Below are 24,118 nucleotides of genomic sequence, written 5' to 3' on the forward strand. Positions count from 1 at the left end.
TTTAAAGTGTTTAAAATTCTGGACAGTGACATGAATCATTATTGAGCCAACAGTTAACCGACAGTTTCCAGAAACATGTTAATTTAATTCTGCTAGATAACAATGAATCGTTTATTTGATAACAATTAGCCGATATCTTTCAGAAAGAAGTGTATTTGCTTATTCGATTCTGGAAGAGAACGGTGAACCTTTTGTAGATAATGGTGAACCGATATCATCCAGAGAGGTATATGATTGCAGATAAAGATCTGTTAACGACAAAGGTTAACTAATAGCAATTGCAAAGTTACTGGACAAACACGGCGAACAGACATCCAGGTAATGGTGAACCGCCATTTTAAATTTTAAAATTTTGGGAAAGGTGTGTGTGAATGAAACGGGCGGGAAATTTTTAAAATTTTTACTTTATTCAAGACATGTGACATTTGACGTCAAACATGCAACCCTGACGTCCAACATGCAACAACTGACGTTAAACATGAAACCTACAATATTTTACGTAAAAAATGCAAGCGGGACATCAGACATGCAACAACGGATGTTAAACATGCAACCTGCAACACTGCACGTGAAATAAACAACTTATCACATAAAGTTCGCAACTTTGACGTCAAACATGAAACAGACGAGAATATTCGAGAATATTTTTTATTTTGGCTTTATTCAAAACATGCAACATCGTACGTCAAACATGAAATCCAACCGTCGAACATGCAACAACTGATGTTAAACATGAAACTTGCAACACCTCACGCGAAATATACAACTTATCACGTTAAGTTTGCAACTTCGACGTCAAACATGAAACGGGCGAGAATATTCAAGAATATTCTTTATTTTGGCTTTATCCAAAACATGCAACATCTAACGTTAAACATGCATCCGGGACATCAGATATGCAACAACAAACATTAAACATGCAATCTGCAATACTGCACATGAAATATACAACTTATCACGTAAAGTTTGCAACTTCGACGTCAAACATGAAACGAGCGAGAATATTCGAGAATATTCGAGAATATTCTTTATTTTGGCTTTATCCCAAACATGCAACATCGAACGTCAAACATGCAAGCGGGACGTCGGACATGCAACAACAGACGTTGAACATGAAACCTGCAACACTGCACGTGAAATATACAACTTATCACGGAAAGTTTGCAACTTCGACGTCAAACATGAAACGGACGAGAATATTCGGGAATATTCTTTATTTTGGCTTTATTCAAAACATGCAACATTGTACATCAAACATGAAATCCAATCGTCGAACATGCAACAACTGACGTTAAACATGAAACTTGCAACACTTCACGCGAAATATGTAACTTATCACGTAAAGTTCGCAACTTCGACGTCAAACATGAAACGGACGAGAATATTCGTGAATATTCTTTATTTTGGCTTTATTCAAAACATGCAACATCGTACGTCAAACATGAAATCCAACCGTCGAACATGCAACAACTGATGTTAAACATGAAACTTGCAACACCTCACGCGAAATATGCAACTTATCACGTAAAGTTCGCAACTTCAACGTCAAACATGAAACGGACGAGAATATTCGAGAATATTCTTTATTTTGGCTTTATTCACAACATGCAACATTGTACATCACAACATGAAATCCAACCGTCGAACATGCAACAATTGACGTTAAACATGAAACTTACAACACTTCACGCGAAATATGTAACTTATCACGTAAAGTTCGCAACTTCGACGTCAAACATGAAACGGACGAGAATATTCGGGAATATTCTTTATTTTGGCTTTATTCAAAACATGCAACATCGTACGTCAAACATGAAATCCAACCGTCGAACATGCAACAACTGATGTTAAACATGAAACTTGCAACACCTCACGCGGAATATGCAACTTATCACGTAAAGTTCGCAACTTCAACGTCAAACATGAAACGGACGAGAATATTCGAGAATATTCTTTATTTTGGCTTTATTCACAACATGCAACATTGTACATCACAACATGAAATCCAACCGTCGAACATGCAACAATTGACGTTAAACATGAAACTTACAACACTTCACGCGAAATATGTAACTTATCACGTAAAGTTCGCAACTTCGACGTCAAACATGAAACGGACGAGAATATTCGGGAATATTCTTTATTTTGGCTTTATTCAAAACATGCAACATCGTACGTCAAACATGAAATCCAACCGTCGAACATGCAACAACTGATGTTAAACATGAAACTTGCAACACCTCACGCGGAATATGCAACTTATCACGTAAAGTTCGCAACTTCGACGTCAAACATGAAACGGACGAGAATATTTGAGAATATTCTTTATTTTGGCTTTATTCAAAACATGCAACATTGTACGTCAAACATGAAATCCAACCGTCGAACATGCAATAACTGACGTTAAACATGAAACTTGCAACACCTCATGCGGAATATGCAACTTATCACGTAAAGTTTCGCAACTTCGACGTCAAACATGAAACGAACGAGAATATTCAGGAATATTCTTTATTTTGGCTTTATTCAAGACATGCAATAGCTTACGTCAAACATGCAACCGTGACGTCTGACATGCAACAACGGACGTTAAACATGAAACTTGCAACACTTCACGCGAAATATGCAACTTATCACGTAAAGTTCGCAACTTCGACGTCAAACATGAAACTGACGAGAATATTTGGGAATATTCTTTATTTTGGCTTTATTCAACAAATGAAACATCTTACATCAAACATGCAATCGAGACGTCGGACATGCAACAACTGATGTTAAACATGAAATACTATTTTTTTCATTTTCAATTTCTTTATTTTTTTCCATTTTATTTAATTATATTATATTGTATTATAGGGTTTGTATTATATTATTTAATTTCTTTATCTTTTGCTATTAATTATATTATAAAAAACTATTTTTGACATTTTGTTTAATTTTTTATTTTTATATTGTATTTTTAATATATTTTTTAAAAAAAATATGGTGCAACCGGTTTGTTAACCGGCTGCACCAAGTCTTTGGCTGCCAAATGGCAGCCAAAGACAGCCGGGCTCTCTTTTTTAGGGCCTGGCATGGTGCCAGGTACAATGCCAACGACATTGTAGCCAAACCCTAGTTTACGAGTCAGGTTATTTTGGCCCAATTTATTGCCATCTGTATGGGTTAAATCATGTTGTTGGGAGTAATTCGCTTTTTTATGCTCATCAATTATTATTATTATTATTTTATAAAGTGAGCAACCGATTACATAGAAGATATTATAAAATATTTTTGTTGTATTACACTCGTTTAATATATATATATAATATGTATATTTATTTTAAAAAATGATACGTGATTGGTAGTTATATTGACTACATACACATATGTATACATTTATTTTAAAAAATCATTATGTGATTATTAATTATGTTTAATTCCTGTACACATGTCATACATACACTAAGTGGGTATAATATAATAAAATTACTCTAGGATTTCTCTTTATAAATTTCACATCAATTGCAATGATATAACAAACTCCACTATAATGATTTCTTAATTGTGATTTGGGTGATCAAAAGTTCTAATCCCAAAAGGAAGAACAAAGAATACTCTTGATCTTCATCTGCCCAAAATCAACCTATCTGCTCAAACTCAGTTGCATCGAGTGGATGCTTAGACTTCACTTGTTGATTTCTGTAGCTTTCTCAAATTGCTTCTTTTAAAATTTTGCAGTATTCAACAATCAACTTATATGTGTAATTGGCTCTTGACTTGTAAACTTTACAAATGGCCCGACTGTTTTCTATGTTACAATGAATAGGATACAAGATTGTTGGTTAGATAAATTGAGGGGAAAAAGCATCCACATTAATCAATCTACGACTTCTTCCATTTATTGACAACATTAAAGCTATGTTAGTATTATTCTAGCCGCATAAAATTGAAGAATAAAGATGTTTTCAATTGATTTTCGGGTAGGAAAAGCCAAACCTATCTAGAACAATAAATTTATATTTTTAGGGGAGACGAGGTACCTCACTGGTTTGTTGTGTGCGGTGCAGTGTATCTGAAATTCGGGAGAGGTGAGAAGGGGAGAGGGAGTGGTAACAATGGTGGAAGGTCAGAAACAAGAGAGAGGTCCTTCAAAATGAGCTTCACGCCTGCAAAATAGTGAAATAGAGGTTAGAGGTGAAGCCGGGGTACCCCAACGCTCACACTCCGACGCTCAAGTTAGCAAACTCAAGCTTTTATGACCAAGAGAGCTGGCTAGCCCTCTGTAAATTAGGGTTTAAGGTTGAAGAAAACCCCTGACGTGAATGTCAATCTTCTCTCATTTATTTTGAAAATCCTCAAACGATCTCCCAAAAGTTGATTATCTCCAGTGGCCTTCTTCTTTTAAAATTTCGTCTCTTCTCCTGACTGCATCAATATTGCTCACAGGTAAAAATTTCTTCTTTACTTTTTTTTTAGCCTGGTCGTCTTCCCTAAGCTTATTTTATCTCTTCACTTATCTTCCTTTTCTTTCTTTCTTTCTTCTTTCTCTTCCTCTCTCGGCCGGCGTTCTTCTCGAGTGTTTTCCGGTGTGTTTTCTCGCGTGTTTTCCGGCATGGGTCTCGGCTGCTGCAGTGGCGGTTTTGGCTCCCGATATGGTCGGTTCTAGGCAATCTTCACGGCTTCACGGTGAGATCTAGATCCACCGGTAGACACGATAACCCCCCTCCCTTGTGTCTTCATTTTATCCTTTTTTTCTCTCTCTTTTTTCTCTTTTTCTTCTCTCTTTTCTTTTTCCTTTTTCATTTCGGCCAGCGTTCTCCTTGGTGATTTTCGGTGTCGGTTTGGTGGTTACAGTCGCGACAATCAGCGTCGGTTCAGTGGCTACAGTCGCGGCAACCGGCGTCGGTTCAGTGGCTACAGTCGCGGCAACCGGCGTCGGTTCGGTGGCTGTTGTCCCCCTCCTCCGTGTTGTCTTCTCCGTTCTTTGTTTTCTTTTTTTTTTGGGCAGCGTTCTCCCTTGGTGGTTTCCGGCGTCCTTCTCGCGATCTTCGACGTCAGTTCTCGGTGGTTGCAACCATGACAGCCGACGCCGGTTGCTGCAGCTCCCCCCCCTCGCATTGGTTTGGTTTGGTGGCTGCAGCTTCTTCGTTCTTCATTTTCTCTTTTCCTTTTTTTACTTTTCATTTATAAATAAAGTAAATTGGCTAATTTCATTTGTGCTTGAATAAATAAAATAAATTTACAGTTTCTTCGTTCTTCACACCATTGGTTTTTATATTTGCATATTCTTACTTACTGTTTTTGGTTGCCTACAGCTTTATCTCCCCACGATTACCAATCCCAATCCGTCAAGTTGGTAAATAACAGGTATCCTTCATTGTTTCTCCTCCTTTGGCGCATTTACAATGGCGCTATTTTGCATACTCTGAGAAAAATTTGCTTGTTTGTTTGTTTATTTTTTTTTTTTTTGTGGTTGGTGTTTGCATTTGATGGTTGATGTGTGGTGGGTGGTGTATGGTATGAAAATGTTATTGGGGGAATTGTGGCTTGGTGGTTATGTTGTTGGCGGAATTGTGGCTCGATGGTTATGTTGTTGGGGGAAAGTAAATGGGCAAAAAACATACGGGACCAGTGAGGAAGCGTCGTGCAGTTGAAGCTAGTAACGTTGACAACCCTCCTACGGGTTCTCCTTCCCACATCTCCATTAGCGAGGGTGATAGGTCCCCCCTTAGTACCTATAGGAGTTGTAACTCTCACTCTGAGCTCCCCCCCTAGGAGTACTCCTCGTGTTAGCCCACGCTTTCCTAGTAAATGGCCAACCCCCCATCCTCGAAAGAAGGGTAGGTCATCCAAGCCCAAGGTTCCCGCTCGTTCCTCAGACCGGCCTCCTAAGCCTCCCTCTGCCACACCTTTAAAATCTGGCAATCTTTATTCCTTAGGCACTAGGAGGGTTACTTTGGAGGACTTAGAACAAATTAGAGCCAAATACAATATTCCTTCCTTTGTCCAGCTTAGGGTACCCCATGTGGATGAGCGACCTGAGTGTCCGAAGTCTGGTGGGATTGCTCTCCACATTGACCTCTTTGATCTAGGACTCCGCCTACCCCTCCAGCCTTTCTATATGAGGATGTTTAGTTATTTGGGGGTAGCTATTGAGCAGCTGTCCCTTCCAGGGTGGAGGACACTTACGGGCTTACATGTATTATGGTTGGAGGTATTGAGGTGCGACATCTCTATTCGGGAATTAAGGGGCCTTTACCAATTCAAAAAACCTAAGGGTCCCGTTATTGCTTACTTCTCCGCTTGGGGTGATCATGGCCATATTGTTGAGGGGGAGCCCACCTTGAAGAAGGGTTACAGAAAGGGATGGTTTGTTGCTGAGGGTAGGTGGGGGATAGAAACTCTAGGTGAAAAGGGCAACCCCGCGGAGGTTCCAAATTCCTTCAATGTAGACTGTAAGTATCTCCCTTACTTACGGTTCTTTATCGTAATCTTTTGCATGGATGTCTCGCTAACCTTGGGTTTTCCATGCTTTTGCAGGTGTGACGTGGGCTAAAGGATCATGCCCAGTTCAGGAGGTTGGGAGAGAGGTGAAGAAGTTTGTGGATAGGCTTCGAGGTGCACAGAGGGGTAGTGATGTGATAGAGGAGAGCCGATTATGGAGAGCGGGGCTAATTGACCGAAGTCCTCCACCTGCTTCGGGGGGTGACTCATATATGATTCAGGTGTCGGGGGGTACCCTATTATTAGCTATGGGACTGGGGTACCCTGTTATCACCGCATTCTTTATTTTGCTTCCCCACTTTTCATTTCCTATTTTTGCTTTTATAGTACTTAGTACTTGTCCGGCTAACATAACTTTTGTGCATTGAGTGCAGTTATGGAGTCGGCGGGTGACGCTTTTGATGCCTTTTTCCAAGCGGTAGTGGGTGGTGCTTCTGGATCTCAGGATTCGGCGGTACCCCAAAAAAGTTCCCGGCCACCTCGAGCTCCCGGACTAAAGGAGAAATTCCAGGGTACCTCCCATAGTGGGTCGAAGGGTACCCCTCGTTCAAAGAAGAGAAAATTGGGCTGGTTTCTGCTTTCCCCGATGTGTTGCGTGAAGGTGACCTAGACCCGGCTTCTAATAAGGAGGTTTCGTACTTGACTCACTATTTCTACTATTCTGCCGAAAATGTTACCTCCGAGGTTGCTGAAGGGACATGCAAGATGAGTTTGAGCCAGCGTTATGGTCAAGCACTCAGGGCTACCCAGGAGGTAGGCTTTCCTAGGGTACCTCGGGTGTATCCTTCATTTTTTACTTATTTAATCTTATTGCCATACACATATATTTAACATGTCTTTTATGACCTTCAGGCATATTTTCTCCTCAACCACTGCCTTCCAGACCTCGACTCCCTTGTTGCTGCCCAATTAGAGGTCGACAAGTTAAGGGGTGAGCTCCAAAGTCGTCAGTCTCGCGAGGATCAGCTTGCTCGATAAGTCAAAACTTTGCAAGAACACATTACTAGCCTATCGGGAGAGAAAGCTCGAGTGGAGAAGGACTGCGATGAGTTGAGGGCCGCAAAGGAGGATCTATTATCCCGACAAAAGACGATGGCGGAGGATGCGTTCTCACTCATCATGACGGAGGTGTGGAGCGTGGATCCAGAACTAGAAGTACCCCGTGTTCAGAAATTTGTCAACAAGGCCACGATTCTAAAGACAATTGCAGAGAGGAAGAAGTCTTCCCATGCACGGTCAGGTAACCCTTCCGGGTCGCCTAGGGTACCCCGCGTGCTTCAGTTGTTGCCTGCCTCATATGCCCCTACTCCGGTTGCTCATATTCCGGGTACCTCAGAGTTCTCTGCTGATCACCCTCTGGAGACGGATAGTGGGGATGGTGTTCCACCCTCGGTGTAGTCGTTTCATAGTGCTCTTGTTTTTTAGATCTATCCACATTTTGTTATTTGGAAATTGTTTCTTTCTTTTTTTGGTTTCTTGAGATATTTTGTATTATTGGGACTTCTCTTTAGTTATGGTACCATGCCACTGAGCCCTTTTGTATTTTGCATCCTTATTATTCTGCAAATGAATGCTGGGCTAAACTCTTTATCTTGCGAATTTCTAGGGTACCTCTCATGTTTTTTTTTTGAAATGGGGTACCCCCGGTACCTTAACAAATATTCGACATCATGCGCCTGCTGGTTTATATAGATCGACGAATTTGGTGCATGCCCTTCTCGGCAACTATGGCGGATTTCCCACAAATAGGTAATCAAAACATCATCACGACATCTCGATCAAAAATTGAAAGTGTGCAATTGGTCCAACCAATCAATTTCTTATTCTTTCGAAGTTCTCTCTGAATTTTTGAATAGCTTACCCCCTACTTTGCTCAAGTAAGAGGATGAAGGTGTGGGTGTACTCATACCTAAGCTGAACCTCGTGGTGCTAGGGTATGTCGGTTTTACTCCACCCTCGGGTCCTCTTTGACCCTCCCTCTCTTTGTTTAGGTAGCTTTGTCATGCTTCTGTAGAACGACTATCGTTGGGTTGTTCACTCTGTTGCCCATCTTGGCTTTGCATAGATCGTCACGATCAAGGCATATCAGGTACCCTGGCTGGTCCTGTGATAGGTTAGTCATAATTGACAAGCGTATGGCGAGAATTGCATATAACCAGATGCGTGGGTATATTAATGGTGATAAATGAATATAATCAGCATTCTAAGATCGAAGTGGCGAAAAATAAAGAAAGAACCCACATCATATTTGTTGAGAAAGAAAATGCATTTATAGATAACAAAAGCGTTGATGAATACATGACTTAACTTTGTTACCCTGAGGAGAATGGGAGACCGCAAGACCTCCTATCATTTTTATTTAAAAATTAAAGAAACTCTAAAGTTGCAACTGACCAACATAGGGCATCTGGGGTACCCCATTTGGCCTACCACACAAAAACATTAACGAAAGCAAATAATAGCAAAAGACTAGAGGTTAAGACACTGTCCTTTAGTAATATTTCCATAGCATTGCAGCATTCCAGGGGTGCCTCACGATTGTCTCATCCATGTGGAGTAGCCTGTATCCACCTGACCCAACGAGTTTGTCGATACAGTAAGGTCCTTCCTAATTTGCCCCAAAAGTGCCTTCGTAGGGTACCCTAGTGTTCTGAGTTACCGTTCTCAAGACCAAGTCTCCTTTCTTGAAGGATTGAGGGCGTACCTTTTTTTCATATAGACCCGAAATGCGATGCTGATATATAGTTGTCCTCAATTATGCTCTAGTCCTTTTCACAGCCACCAAATCAAGGTTTGAAGCAATCAAAGAGGTGTTCTCGGCCTCATCAAAGTATTCAACCCTGTGAGAGGGTACCCCAATTTCCACTGGAATCACTGCGTCAACATTGAATGCGAGGGAAAACGAGGTCTCCCAGGTGGAGGTGTTTTGAGTAGTCCAGTAGGCCCACAGAACCCCAGGTAGCTCGTCTACCCATGCTCTCTTTCTTTCTTCTAGCTTCTTCTTCAGGATACCTTTGATAATCTTATTAACGGCTTCGACTTGCCCATTAGATTGGGGATGGGTAGGTGTAGCAAACCGGTTGGCTATCCCCAGCTCTGAACAAAAACTTTGAAATTTTTCATTATCGAATTGCTTGCCATTATCACTAACAATTGCATAGGGGATCCCAAATCTACAAATGAGGTTCTTCCAAATGAATTCTGTGGTTTTCCTTTTTGTGATGCTTGTTAGTGGCTCCGCTTCTGCCCACTTTGTGAAATAATCTACCGCCACGATTGCATATATTGCTTGCCCCCTCCTGGTAGGTAACGGGCCAATGAGGTCCACTCCCCACATAGTGAAGGGCCAAAGGGAAGATATAACTGTTAGCTTCTCTGGGTGTAGGTGGGGTACCCTGGCGAACCTTTGGCATTGTCACAGCTTCGTACCATATTCTTGGCATCTTCTCACATAGTAGGCCAGTAGTACCCCTGACAGAGAGCTTTTTGTGCCAGTGATTGCCACAAATCCCCTCATGTATCTCCCTCATGACATACTTGACCTCGTCGCTTCCCAAGCATTTAAGGTAAGGAAGAGTGAACCCTCTTCTGTATAGGTTATCCTGGATCAGGCAATACCGCACGGCTTTATACTTTAGTCTTCTTGCTTCACTTTTATCTGATGGGAGGTCTCTGTCCTTGAGGTACCTTATGATAGGCTCCATCCAAAGTATCTCATTGGACAGTGATCCTACTTCCAACGGCTCTAGGAGATCAACGCTGGGGGCGGGTATGTGTTCTGTCGTGATGGGGCCAGCTGACTGAGCTACACCAAGGGACGTCATTTTTGCCAGGGTGTCAGCTTTGCTGTTCTCTAGTCGGGGTACCCTTTCCACCTTAACCTCGCAAAATTGGGACATCAGCTCGCTGGTTTTTCCGAGGTACCCCTTCACGTTTTCCTCTTTCGCTTGATATTGTGCGGTAACTTGGCTTACCACCAACTGGGAGTCGCTCTTGACGTGTACCCTCTTTGCTCCCAAAGCCTTCGACATCCTCAACCCCGCTATGATGGCCTTGTATTCGGCTTCGTTGTTCGAAGCCTTGAATCCAAATTGCAAAGCGTAGCATATTTTCACCTTGTTCGGGTCAATTATAATAACTCCCGCACCACTTCCGTGTGAGTTAGAGGAACCATCTACATGTATTTCCCAGACCTGTCCCCCTTCGTCGGTGGATGGGGTATCCAACAGGTACCTCGGATCACCTTCACCACTTGAGTCGTTGGCAAATTCCGCAATGAAATCAGCGATGGCTTGGGCTCTAATCGCCGAACGAGGCTTGAAAATGATGTCGAACTCGCTTAATTCGAGGGACCATCGGAGAAGCCGTCTGGACATGTCTAACTTCTGGAGGATTTGCCGGAGGGGAAGGTTGGTGACAACTGCAATAGTATGAGCTTGAAAATATGGTCTAAGCTTCCGTGCGGAGACAACCAATGCCAAAACGATATTTTCAGAGGTTGGGTACCTCTTTTCGACATCAACCATAGCCTTACTAGTGTAGTAAATAGATCGTTGTACCCCATTATCATCCTCTCGGAGTAACACAGAGCTGGTGGCATGCTCGGATACGGCGAGATACAACACAAGCACCTCTCCTGGCTCAGGTTTGGCAAGTAGTGGAGCATTCGCGAGGTACCCCTTCAGTTCTTGGAAAACCTCTTTGCAATCAGGTGTCCATTAGAGCTTTTTCCCGGTCTTCAAAGCTTTGAAAAAGGGCTTACACCGATCTGTAGCCTTGGAGATAAAGCGGCTCAGGGCAGCTACCCGGCCTGCCAAGCTTTGAACCTCCTTGATGGTGCATGGCAATTTCACGTCAAAAACCGTGCAAATTTTATTGGGGTTGGCCTCAATCCCCCATTGTTGTACCATGAACCCAAGAAACTTTCCTGAGGTAACCCCGAACGCACATTTTTCAGGGTTGAGCCACATCTGGTGTATTCTCAAAACGGTAAAGGTATCTCTGAGGTGCCCCAGGTGTTGCCCCGCATGCACCGATTTGATGATTATGTCGTCTATATACACCTCCATGGTGCGCCCGATTTGTTCCTTGAAAATTTTGTTCACTAGTCGCTGATAGGTAGCCTCGGTATTCTTCAAACCAAACGGCATAACCTTATAACAGTATAACCCACGGTTGGTGATGAAGGACGTTTTCTCTTGATCGGGTTGATACATTGGGATTTGGTTGTAACCGGAGAAGGCGTCCATTAAACTAAGCATCTCATGCCTCGCTGTTGCATAAACTAGCTGGTCCACCCGGGGAAACGGGAAGCTATCCTTGGGGCAGGACTTGTTTAAATCGGTGAAGTCCACACACATATGCCACTTTCTATTTGCTTTCTTGACTAGAACAACGTTGGATACCCAATCGGGGTACACTACTTCCTGGATAAATCTCGCTGCTAATAGGCAGTCTACCTCTTGTTCAATTGCATCGTACCTCTCTTGGTTGAAGGCTCGACGCTTCTGTTTGACCGGTTTATTATGTGGGCTGACATTGAGTTTGTGACAAGAGAGGGAAGGTGGGATACCCGGCATATCCGAGTGGGACCAGACGAATACGTCGTGGTGCTCGCGTAGGAAGGTGATGAGCCTCTCTCTTTGTTCCTCCGAAAGATTGGAGCCTACTTTCACGGTCTTTGTTGGGTCGGTGGCACAAATCGAGACTGAAATAAGGTCTTCAACTGGGGTACCCCGCTTTTCATCTTTCAATATTCGGGGATCCAAAGGTGCTTCAACTTCACATCTGGGCTCCACCTGGTCCCCGTGGGGCACCTGACACAACTTAAAAGTAATTTTTAACTCCCAAGTATAAGAGTGTCTTGTTGTATTATAACTCGGTGAGTCCAAGGTCAATCCACAGAGAAAAGATTTAATTTGTTTACTTTATTTAACTAGAAATTGAAATTAAAACTTAAATATAAACAACTTAATTTAACTGAAACTATGAAATTGAACAAGTTAGGGTTACAGATCCACTCTTAGAAGTAAATCAAACTTAATAAATTCTTTTTGCCTTTTTTTTAGATTTATTGCCCAAAAGATTAATTATATAAATTATTATTATTTTCCCTTTAATTTTATGATGGATTAAGTATTTATTGTGCCAAAATTTAATTTGTCTACAATAAGTCAAAATACCATTTTACCATAACTTATATTAAGATATTAAGAATTTATTATGCCAAATTCATTTGTTTGTCTACAATAAATCAAAATTTCAAAATATAAAATATGTATAAAATTAAATAGAAAATAATTTAATTTATAAAATTAAAAGTAGAATTTGCTTAAATCATATTTATTTCCTAAGAGTTTCACATTCCCCTAACTAATATTATTTAGTTAAGCATAATTAAAATAAAAAAGTAGTAAAATTGAATTACTTATAATTAAAAGAAATAAAAAAAACTAAAATTGGAAATAAAACTAATTTTATTTATAAAAATAATTATACAAAATATTAAAAACACACCTGAAAATCAAGATTACAAGGAGATAGAGAGAATTTGAGAAGAAGAGAGTTGTAGAGAGATGATTAAAAACATAAAAATGAGGCTCTATTTATAGAAAAATAAATTCATAATCCAGTGCTTTGCATGAAATATAAGTGTGCAACCCAAGAGGGGGGGTGAATTGAAATTTTAAAAACTATCCTAGCAAATCCACGTAACAAGCAATCTAATGTCTTAATAAAAATTGAAAGCAATAAGTTCAATAAAAGCACAATGATTAAAGAGTAAGGGAGAAGAGAAACAAACACATGAATTTTTATGTGGTTCAGCAATCCCCGCCTACGTCCACGCCTCCAAGCGATCTAAGCTTGAGGATTTCACTATCCAAGCCTTTTCAAGGCTTCAACCGATTACAATTGACTTCAAAGTGTCAATAAACCTTTACAACAAAGAGATTATCTCTCAATCTCTTCACTCAAGTGTTTTACACACTCAAACTCTTACAATTGAAATGAAGAAATGAATGTTACAATGAAACTCACTCAGTGAGTAGATATTCAAAAATGAAGAATAAGGAATGATTCATTGTTTTGTGCTTTGCAAGTTGAAGGCTCAAGATATCTTGTGTGCTTTTTGTTTTTGCTTGTTGGAGAGCTTCAAATTGAGTTGGATTTGAGTTCTTATAGTTTGAGCTCGAAAACTAGCCGTTATGCACATTTTGGGCGTATCCGGCTTGCCGTTTATGGAATCCGGTAAGCCGCTTTTATATTACCGTTAAGGCAAAAATTTGAATTTTGACTATCCGACTTGCCGGTTGCGAAATCCGGTAAGCCGTTTTCAATTCGGATACATTCTGCCCAATATCCAGTTTTTCGTTTAGCTGTATCCGGTAAGCCGCTTGCTACAGTAACGGCTACAATAACATATTTCTCAAAAATTATAGTTTGACCCCAAAACTTTATAAAACTATAGTATGGCCCAAAATGTTATGATAGTTTGCACATAGGTCCAATTTCAGAATTTTAAATAAAGCTTTGTCAATCCCAAAACTTTCTAAAATTATGATTTCTTCCAAACTATGTAAAATTATAGAATGACCCAAAAACATTTAAACAATTTCAAATAGGTCTAAATCCGAAATTTAAAAACACTATCAAAGATTTTAAAATACTTTCATTTTAGTCCAAAATACTTTAAGTTCATAACATCATTTTCTTATTATAAAAGTACAATTCATAAATCTTTGTTCAATCAATACATGTGGTTTGTTATCATTAAAATCAATATTTATAGCCATATAGGCTAACATTGCGGTCTATCATAAGCTTCATGTATGTGCTCCTCACAACCTTTAGATCAAGATCCAATGGCTGGTCAAACTTCAAAAGTCAACATCACACGTGGCATCGTTTGACTCATCCGATTTACCCAAAGAACAGTTGAGATTTGGAGGGTTAATGGGTGGATTGGGTCGACCCGAATACAAAGATTCGGATCCTGCAACTTGCTTCACCAACCATTGCCACGTGGCACAATCATAGCCATTGAATCATGAACGGTTGAGATTTAGTCAAAATTGCCAGCTATCCCATGCACTCATATCTATTGTAAGCTCGTTTCATCATCCAATAAGTGCTCGGTCAATAGGAAAAGTCAACTTTTTTTACACAAGCCCAATTTTAAGCCGATCTTGACTGATCTTAAGGTTTTCAGACCTCTGGAATCCAAATTTAACCTCCGTTTATCTGTTTAGAGCCTCGAATTACGTGAAATTAATATTTTTCCTAATAAACACATAAAAATACACAAAATTAAATATATTTAAAACATAATTAATAATTCCTAATATATTACATAAATACAAATATAAATTATAACATAAGCATAAAATAACATATTATCGCTTGATAATTAAATAATTTTTAATACTAATCATTCCCCCCAACCAGCTTATTGCTAGCCCTCTAGCAATTAAAGCATTATATTAAATTAAGATTTATAAAATTCACATGCAAGTTAATAGTTGTTCATCTATCCTCTAAACTACCAAATAAATGAACTCTCCCAATTTCTTTACCACATTGATGTTCACTCATTATCCAGAATATTATCAAACCTTCTTTTGTGCTCAAGTAATTAACACAATACTTATGGGGCTTCATTAAAAGAAAAACAACATTTTAGTTCCAAAATTCATTAGAAATTATATCATTAGGCAGTAGGTTATTCACACACATATATATATTTTTAAAATATTACATTTCTAACCCGTGTAGCGAGCTTTAGGTCAGTGACTCCCAGACTAGTTGGCCTTAGGGCACTAGGTGTTGAAGCACCCCTACGGACTTAATTACTCGGGTTTCTAATAAACAAACAATTTATCTATTACCCATGTAGCGAGGTTTAGGCCAGTGACTCCCAGACCAGTTGGCCTTAGGGTACTAGGTATTGAAACACCCATACGGACTTAATTACTCGGGTTCTAGATATAGCAAAATTAAAAACATTTTTTTCTTCTTTTTTTTGTTTTTTCTTTTTTTGTGCAATATACACTTTCTACTACCTTAGATACTATTCCTAATAAATCAAAAGAACTAAATGCTGTAAAATTTTAATTTACAACCCACTAGTATGTGTCATAGTATGTGTATAAAGAATGATTCAATAATACCTGTTAAATGAGTAAACAATTAAATAACTTAATAACCAAGTGGAGAGTTCACAAATTTGAGTAATTCAAAGAAAAGGGAACAAAAACAACTTATTATGAATCTCAAAATCAAAATATAATACAACAAGACTATTAGGATGCGTCTCAAAAGTCGTGACTCTTTACACAGCCATCCTAGACAAAAACAAAAATGTTTTTTTTTAACAAAGAAAAGAAAAGAAAAAAACAACACACATATTTAAAAACATACGTTAATTATCCCCACCCCACAACCTAATCTAAACATTATCTTAACATTTTATAATTTTACAAATATGCAAAAAAATAAAAATAAAAGAGAATAATAAAAGAAGAAGAAGAGGAGATCTCACCTGAACTTGATGCAGAAGCTTAAAAGTAGATAACAAAGATGAAGAAAAAGTCAAATTTTTTTTTAACAACACCCTTAAGATTAAGAAGATGCGTTTCTAGAGGTACTACATTCTCTATATCTTGCCATCTTCGACTCAAATTTGTCCTAAGTTAGTCTTTACAGAAAAAAAAAATTTTGTTTTTTTTTTGTGAACACATCACCAGGACTAAGACATTCCACAATTATCAACTATTCCCTCCCCCAACCTGAAAAAGACATTGTCCTCAATGTTTTAAAATGAAAGAGAAAGAGTTTAGAAGACAACATATGAACACTACAACAGAAAATATTTACAGACGGAGAATTAAATCTAAATCGCACTTCTTATTACTGTTACTGTTACCGCTACCATCATCAGTCGACCAATTTAGTGCAAAAGTCTTTGGATCTGGCTTTGGTGTATAAGCTTGTAAAAGATCAAGTAACTCATTAGCAGTAGAAGCAAAGATAAAGAGTTTTTTTACAGAATATGGAACAAAATGATTCTTTATTGCATGGTTAATAAAAGTTAGCAAGCCGTCATAAATATTATGAACATTTAACAAACCGATGGGTTTTTGATGAATGTTCAAGTGGGCCTAAGATGCAAATGTAATTAGTGCCTTAAAAGTTGCAAGATCTCATGGCAAGAAAATAAAAGCATTAGCATGATTTATCATTTCAGATATTCTCTCTTGCATACTTGATACCACTAATTCTTCTCCAATTGGTGGACTAGACATGCACACTAGCGGTTTCATGGCTTTTGGAATAATGCCTAGTACTTGGCTTCCTCTAGTAAAAACGGCTTCTGAGACAAGTTTTGATAACCTCGTTCACCTCCTCCATATACAAGATGTTGTTTCCTCTATGCTATGACACGACCAAGATCTACAGCTGCTTGAACGAACTCTTTGTACTTTCCATAATGAAACCCAGAAAGCACACAAATGTTTTTGAATTGTTTACTCGAAGATGCTGCCATTGGACTAATTTTTCAAAAACAAGTTGTGAGTGTTTGAAAAACGAGCTCATATTTAAAGATCTTGGTGACATAATTAATGAGAAACAACTGTAAATGGGTTGGCATATTTGTCAAATGACGAGTAAAGCTCGTGGCTCAATAATAAAAAAACAAACAGTAAAAAAAAAATAATGATTAGAAAAAGCAAACAGTAAAAGAAAATAAATATTTATTAAATACAAAATCACATTGCTAAATGCAATAATGCAAATGATAAAATAACAGTAAAGTAAAATAACAGTGAAGTGAAAGGATAATTACTGGTAGTTGTGATTGTGGCTCACATCTTCCTCTGGTTTTACGTCTAGTAACGGCTTGAATGCCCTCTATGGGTCGAGGATCGGCTTCCCATCCAGTTTTCTTATAAACTGCCAAACAAGGTCGTTTTGAGTCAGATTCCCAAGCTAAACTTGTTAGCCTAAAGGGCTACACATAATGTAATTTTGATGATAACATGTGTCTTAAGTAAAAATAATAAATATTGTATTTCACATTTTCACTAGCTTTTGAAGGATAATATTTATGCAAGTGAATCAAGTGAAATCAAGATTGAAGACACTCAACGGACAACGGCAACATCAAGAATATAGTTTAGACCTCAACGAACAAATTAGTGCGATAAATTCTTATAAAGCCGGTATGATTTAATTGATGCATGATTTAGTATTTGAGAAGCTCAAGAGATTAATTTAATTAAATACTTTTCATAAACTAAAATGTTTTATTTTTATAAAGTAAAGTATTTTGTGGATTTAAGTAATTTGGACTTAAATGCTAAGATTTGAAATCTTTAATTTTAATATGTATTAAATTTCAGAGTTGGACGTTTTTACAAACATTTGAAATGTTTTGGGCCATACTATAATTTATGAATATTTTAGACTAAAGTGAAAGGTTTTGAGAACTTTGAAAAATATGGGTATTATGTTGAAAATGACCTTTGTGCGAGATAATAAAATCTTTGGGGTCATATCATAATTTCAAGAAGTTTGGGAAAGACAACTATTCTTAGGAAGTTCTGAAATTGGACCTATTTGTAAAGTTTTATAACATTTTGGGCTATAATATAATTATAGAAAGTTTTGGGCCAAAGTATAATTTTAGTGAACAGTATTACTATAGCAAAATTCAAAAATAATGGTAATATCATTGTTCCTGATCGACTAGCCGGATAATCAAGTGGCTAACCGCTTGAGTGCGGGAATTTATCTATAACGGCTAGTTTTTAGGCTTTCACTATAAAAACTCAACTCAAACTTCATTCTAGGTACTAATGTACACAAATATAAGATCATACAACATATATTGAGCTTCCAAAACGAAAATCATAATTGATTGAATCATTGTTGAGCTATTAGTTGCATATCCATTCTTAAAGAGAGTTTTTGTTGTAATTTTCATTTCTTATCAAATTTTGAGTGTGTAAGTGTGGGAAACACTTGGGGTAAAGAGATTGGGGAGATAATCTCTTGGTTGTAAAGGTTCATTGATACCTTGGAAGTCAATTGTAAAAACTTGAAGCCTTGGGAGGCTTGGATAGTGAAATCCTCGAGCTCGGTTGGCTTGGAGGCGTGGACATAGGCGGGGATTGCCGAACCACGTAAAAATCTGCGTGTTTGTTTTTCTCTTCCCTTGCTCTTTTTATTTTTACGCTTGCTTGAATTTATTGTTCTCTATTTCATTAAGGCATTAGATTGATTTATTGTGCGAATCGTATTGCATTATTTTTAAAAACCCAATTCACCCCCCCCCATTTGGGTTGCTTTACTTGTATTTCATTTGGTATCAGAGCTTGATTCTCTTGTTAGGACTTAACCGTCTAGAGTAAAAGATCCATGGCAACCCAAAATGATTCAACCTTTAGGGACGGACAATCCACAACTAGGCCATCTTTCTTTGACGGAAATGACTACCCGTATTGGAAAACTAGGATGAGAATTTATTTACAAGCATTAGATTATGAAATTTTGGGAAGTTGTATGTGATGGTCCATTTATGCCTTTGACTAAAAATGAAATTGGGGAAGACATTCCAAAACCTTCAAGGGAATGGAATGAATTGGAAAAGAGAAAAGCTTCGCTAAATTTCAAAGCCATGAATGCCTTGTTTTGTGCACTTGATAAAAAAGAGTTTCATAGAGTGTCTAGTTGTGAAAGTGCTAATGAAATTTGGCACAAACTTGAAGTTGTTTATGAAGGCACGAATAAAGTGAAAGAGTCTAAAATTAGTAGGTACACTCGGCAATATGAATTGTTCCAAATGGAACAAAATGAGAGTGTGTATTCTATGTATACTAGATTTACGGACATAGTAAACACTCTAGGAGCCCTAGGAAAGACATTTTCAAATAGCGAGAAAGTTAAGAAAATCATTAGGTCATTACCTAAGGAATGGAGACAAAAAAGGACTGCCATTGAGGAAGCTAAAGATTTGAATATCTTACCTATTGATGATTTAATTAGTTCTCTTATTTCTTATGAGGAAGATTTGGCAGCTGAAAGAGGAAATGAAGAAAGGAAGAAAAACATTGCTCTCAAAGTCACCAAATATGAGAGTGATGGGAAAAGTGAGCCGGATGATGAGGAGTTGGCTATGCTAGCAAGGAGGTTCAGAAAATTTTTCAAGAAAACCGGTGACCGAAGAAAATTCAGAAATTTCAAAAACCAAAAGGAGAAGAAAGAGGTAATCATATGCTATGAATGCAAGAAGCCCGGCCATATAAGATCGGAATGCCCACTTCTCAACAAACTCAAGAAGAAAGTTATGGTTGCTACTTGGAATGATAGCGATGAAGATTCAAGTGATGAAGATGTGTCGCAAGAAGTATCAAACCTAGCACTTATGGCACTAGGAGATGATGATGATCTCAATGAGGTAAGTGATCCAACCTATGATGAATTGTATGATGCTTTTAAAGAAATGCATGATGAGTTGATGAAAATTGGTAAAAAGAATGCATGCCTTAAAAAGAAATTGCTAGAATCTACAAACGAAAAGGATGCCATGCAAAAATGCAATGAGTCATTGAATGCCTTGCATAATAGAGTTGCATTATCAAATGAAAAATCTAGCACTTCACATGAGCATTTAGAGTCACATGTAGATGATTGAAAAAGGAAAATGAAATGCTCAAGAAAAAGAATATTGAACTTAGTAATGTTGTTCTAAAATTTACAAATGGGCAAAAGATGTTGGATAACATGCTTAACTCCCAAAAATGTGTTTTTGATAAAGGAGGACTTGGGTATAAGCCTAACTTGAAGCAAAAGTATTATAAGAATTATTTTGTTAAAGCTACCTCCACAAATGATCATAAGATTGTTTGTTATTATTGTAATCAAAATGCTCACATGAAATATAGATGTCTCGTAAAAAGGAATGCATATAATGGTGTCAAATGTGTGTGGGTTCCAAAAGGAACTGTTGCTAACGATCAAGGACCCAAAAAGGTTTGGGTACCTAAGACATAAGATTTTCTTTACAGGGCTTGAAGAAAAAGAAAAATAAATGGTACTTGGATAGCGGATGTTCTAGGCATATGACCGGAAACTATGCATGGTTCTCAAGTTTCACCAAAATCGAAAATGGTGGAGATGTATCCTTTGGAGATAACTCAAAAGGAAAAATTCTCGGAATTGGAAATGTTGGTAAAATTTCTTCAACTCTAATTGAAAATGTATGTTTGGTTGAAAATTTGAAACACAATTTGATTAGCATTAGTCAACTATGTGACAAAGGTTATAAAGTTGTTTTTGATAAGTCAAGATGTGTTATTGAGAATGCATGTGATGGGAAAATTTTGTTTATGGGAAATAGATGTGCCAATGTTTACACGATTGATATAGAGTGTGCATCTACTCATGATAAATGTTTTTCGGCATTGCATGATGATGATTGGTTATGGCATAGAAGACTAGGACATGCTAGCATGGATTTAATTTTAAAAATTTCGAAAAACGATTTAGTTAAAGGTCTTCCAAAAATTAGTTTTCAAAAGGATAGAATTTGTGAAGCATGTCAATTTGGAAAACAAATCAAAACCTCTTTAAAAAACAAGAATCATATCTCTACTTTAAAATCTCTTCAATTACTTCACATAAATTTGTTTGGACCCTTTAGATATGCTAGTTTAAGTGGTAAATTTTATGCATTTGTAATTGTAGATGATTATTCTAGATACACATGGGTATTATTCTTAGCTAATAAGGATGATGCTATTGATGCATTTAGAATTTTCTGTAAAAAAGTTCAAAATGAAAATGGTTATTCTATTACTTGTATTAGAAGTGATCATGGTGGAGAGTTTGAAAATCATGCATTTGAAAATTTTTGTAATGATTTTGGCATTGAGCATCAATTTTCATCACCTAGGACTCCACAACAAAATGGAGTTGTTGAGAGAAAGAATAGGTCTATTCAAGAAATGGCTAGGACCATGTTAAATGAAAATGCATTACCAAAATATTTTTGGGCCGAAGTCGTCAACACCACTTGTTATGTTTTAAATCGGGTGTTGATTAGACCTCATCTCAATAAAACTCCCTATGAGCTTTGGAAAGATAGAAAACCCAACATTGGCTATTTCAAAGTTTTTGGATGCAAATGTTTTGTTTTAAACACAAAAGATAATCTTGGTAAATTTGATCCAAAATCTGATGTTGGCATCTTTCTCGGGCATTCAAACTCAAGCAAAGCTTATAGAGTTTATAATAAAAGAACTTTAGTTGTGGAAGAATCCATGCATGTTACGTTTGATGAATCTAACCCTTCCTCTGCAGAGAAAGGAGTTGTTAATGATGATGCAGATGGAGAGTTACAAGAAGAATCATCAAAAGAGAATCAAGAGAATGCACCACAAGAAAATCAAGAGGATAGACAAGAAGAACAAACAAATATGGAGCTGGAGCAACAAGAAGGTAGTTCTCAAACACCCCCCAAGGAGTGGAGGTATGTTTCCTCTCATCCTAAGGATTTAATTTTAGGTGATCCTTCAAAAGGTATCACAACTAGATCATCACTTAGAAACACATGTGAGCATGCTTCATTTATTTCTCAAATTGAACCAAAATCTTTTGCGAATGAGGAAAATGATAAGTTTTGGATTATGACAATACAAGAGGAGTTAAATCAACTTGAGAGAAATAAAGTATGGGAATTGGTTCCTAAACCGGAACATCAATCTATTATAGGCACTAAATGGGTATTTAGAAATAAAATGGATGAATCCGGTATGGTTGTAAGAAATAAAGCTAGATTAGTGGCTCAAGGATACAACCAAGAAGAAGGAATTGATTTCGATGAAACATTTGCACCTGTAGCTAGATTAGAATCCATTAGGATGTTGTTAGCATTTGCATGTCATAAAGATTTTATTTTATTTCAAATGGATGTCAAGAGTGCTTTCCTAAATGGTTATATTATGGAGGAAGTTTATGTGAAACAACCTCCTAATTTCGAAAATGAGAAATTTTCAAATCATGTGTATAAGTTATCAAAAGCATTGTATGGATTAAAACAAGCACCTAGAGCATGGTATGATAGACTTAAAAATTTCTTGTTCGATAATGGTTTTTCGATGGGAAGAGCGGATACTACCCTCTTTATTAAAATAAAAATCAAGATATACTTGTTGTTCAAATTTATGTTGATGATATTATTTTTGGTTCTACTAATGAATCTTTGTGCAAAGAATTTTCCTTTTGTATGAGTAAGGAATTTGAGATGAGCATGATGGGAGAATTGAAGTATTTTCTTGGACTTCAAATCAAACAAAACAATGAGGGGATCTTCATCAACCAAGCTAAGTACGTCAAAGACTTGCTCAAGAGATTTGGTATTGATGAATCAAATACCAAGAATACTCCAATGAGTACAACAATCAAGCTTGATAAAGATGAAAAAGGTAAAGAGGTTGATATTAAAAAGTATCGAGGTATGATCGGGTCCTTACTTTACTTAACCGCAAGTAGACCCGATATCATGTTTAGTGTATGTTTGTGTGCAAGATTTCAATCATGTCCCAAGGAATCTCATTTGCCTGCTTTTAAAAGAATTTTTTGTTATTTAAGTGGAACCATAGATATTGGCCTTTGGTATCTTAGAGGAACTCATATAGATTTAACTTGTTATTCGGATGCCAATTTTACTGGTCACAAGGTCGATAGGAAGAGTACTAGTGGAACTTGCCATTTTCTTGGTCATTCACTTGTTTCATGGTTTAGTAAGAAACAAAATTTCGTGGCACTCTCAACTACTGAGGCGGAATATATTACCGCAGGTAGTTGTTGTGCACAAGCACTTTGGATGAAACAAACACTTAGAGACTATGGTATTGTTCTTGTAAAAATTGCTATCAAGTGTGATAATACTAGCGCCATAAATCTTTCAAAGAATCCCATTCAACATTCTAGGACCAAGCATATAGAGATTAGGCATCATTTCTTGAGAGATCATGTTCAAAAAGGTGATATTGCATTAGAATTTATCTCTACGGAAAAACAACTTGCCGATATTTTTACAAAACCCCTTTATGAAGAACAATTTTCAAAAATTCGGCATGAACTTGGGATGATGAAATTTTCACATTAACATCTCTATTTATGTTATTGAATCTATTAAAATTGTTTGCTTGATGATTGTTAATGTTTATGAAGTGTTTGAGCATTTTAGATATATGTGATGTTTGATTTATTAAATTTTGAATGCTTATGTGCTTCATAATTGTATGCTTGTTGGATGGATTATTTGTTTGAGTTAATTATCTTTTGGATGTTTAAAATCATGAATCATGCATTAAATTGGCTCTTGAGATGTTTCGGGATCACAAAATGGTCACGAAATTGATTAAAATTAGCCGGAAATTAACTAAGGTGCAGCTGGACAGCAACCAGGCGGCTAGCCGCTTGGAAACTGTCCCCCCAACCCGAGAGCAAGCGGCTAGCCGCTTGGTCACGGGTGTGGCAATTTTTTTTTTTTTTTGCTTCTTCTTCTTCCTTTGTTAATTTTCTGCACATGCTCTCTCTTTCACTCAAAACCGTGAGCAACCCATCC

General features: G+C 37.6%; 1 protein-coding gene across 1 annotated transcript; it reads right to left on the reverse strand.

Annotated features, from left to right (window-relative positions):
- Positions 1–9,241: 9,241 nt before the first annotated feature.
- LOC127899307 (uncharacterized) lies at positions 9,242–11,012 on the reverse strand. Its single transcript, XM_052432656.1, has 2 exons — positions 9,755–11,012; positions 9,242–9,582 (listed from the first exon to the last, which is right to left on the reverse strand). The coding sequence occupies exons 1-2, from the start codon at positions 11,010–11,012 to the stop codon at positions 9,242–9,244; spliced, it is 1,599 nt and encodes a 532-aa protein (XP_052288616.1).
- Between the last annotated feature and the right edge of the window lie 13,106 nt (positions 11,013–24,118).

This window comes from Citrus sinensis, chromosome 8 (assembly GCF_022201045.2).
Source record: "Citrus sinensis cultivar Valencia sweet orange chromosome 8, DVS_A1.0, whole genome shotgun sequence".
Classification (NCBI taxonomy): domain Eukaryota; kingdom Viridiplantae; phylum Streptophyta; class Magnoliopsida; order Sapindales; family Rutaceae; genus Citrus; species Citrus sinensis.

Coding starts and splice junctions, on each gene's coding strand:
- LOC127899307 (XM_052432656.1), bottom strand. CDS start 11,012: ATGGTTGATGTCGAAAAGAGGTACCCAACCTCTGAAAATATCGTTTTG. Junction 9,583..9,754: donor CAATATATGCAATCGTGGCG/GTAGATTATTTC, acceptor GTTTTTGTTCAG/AGCTGGGGATAGCCAACCGG.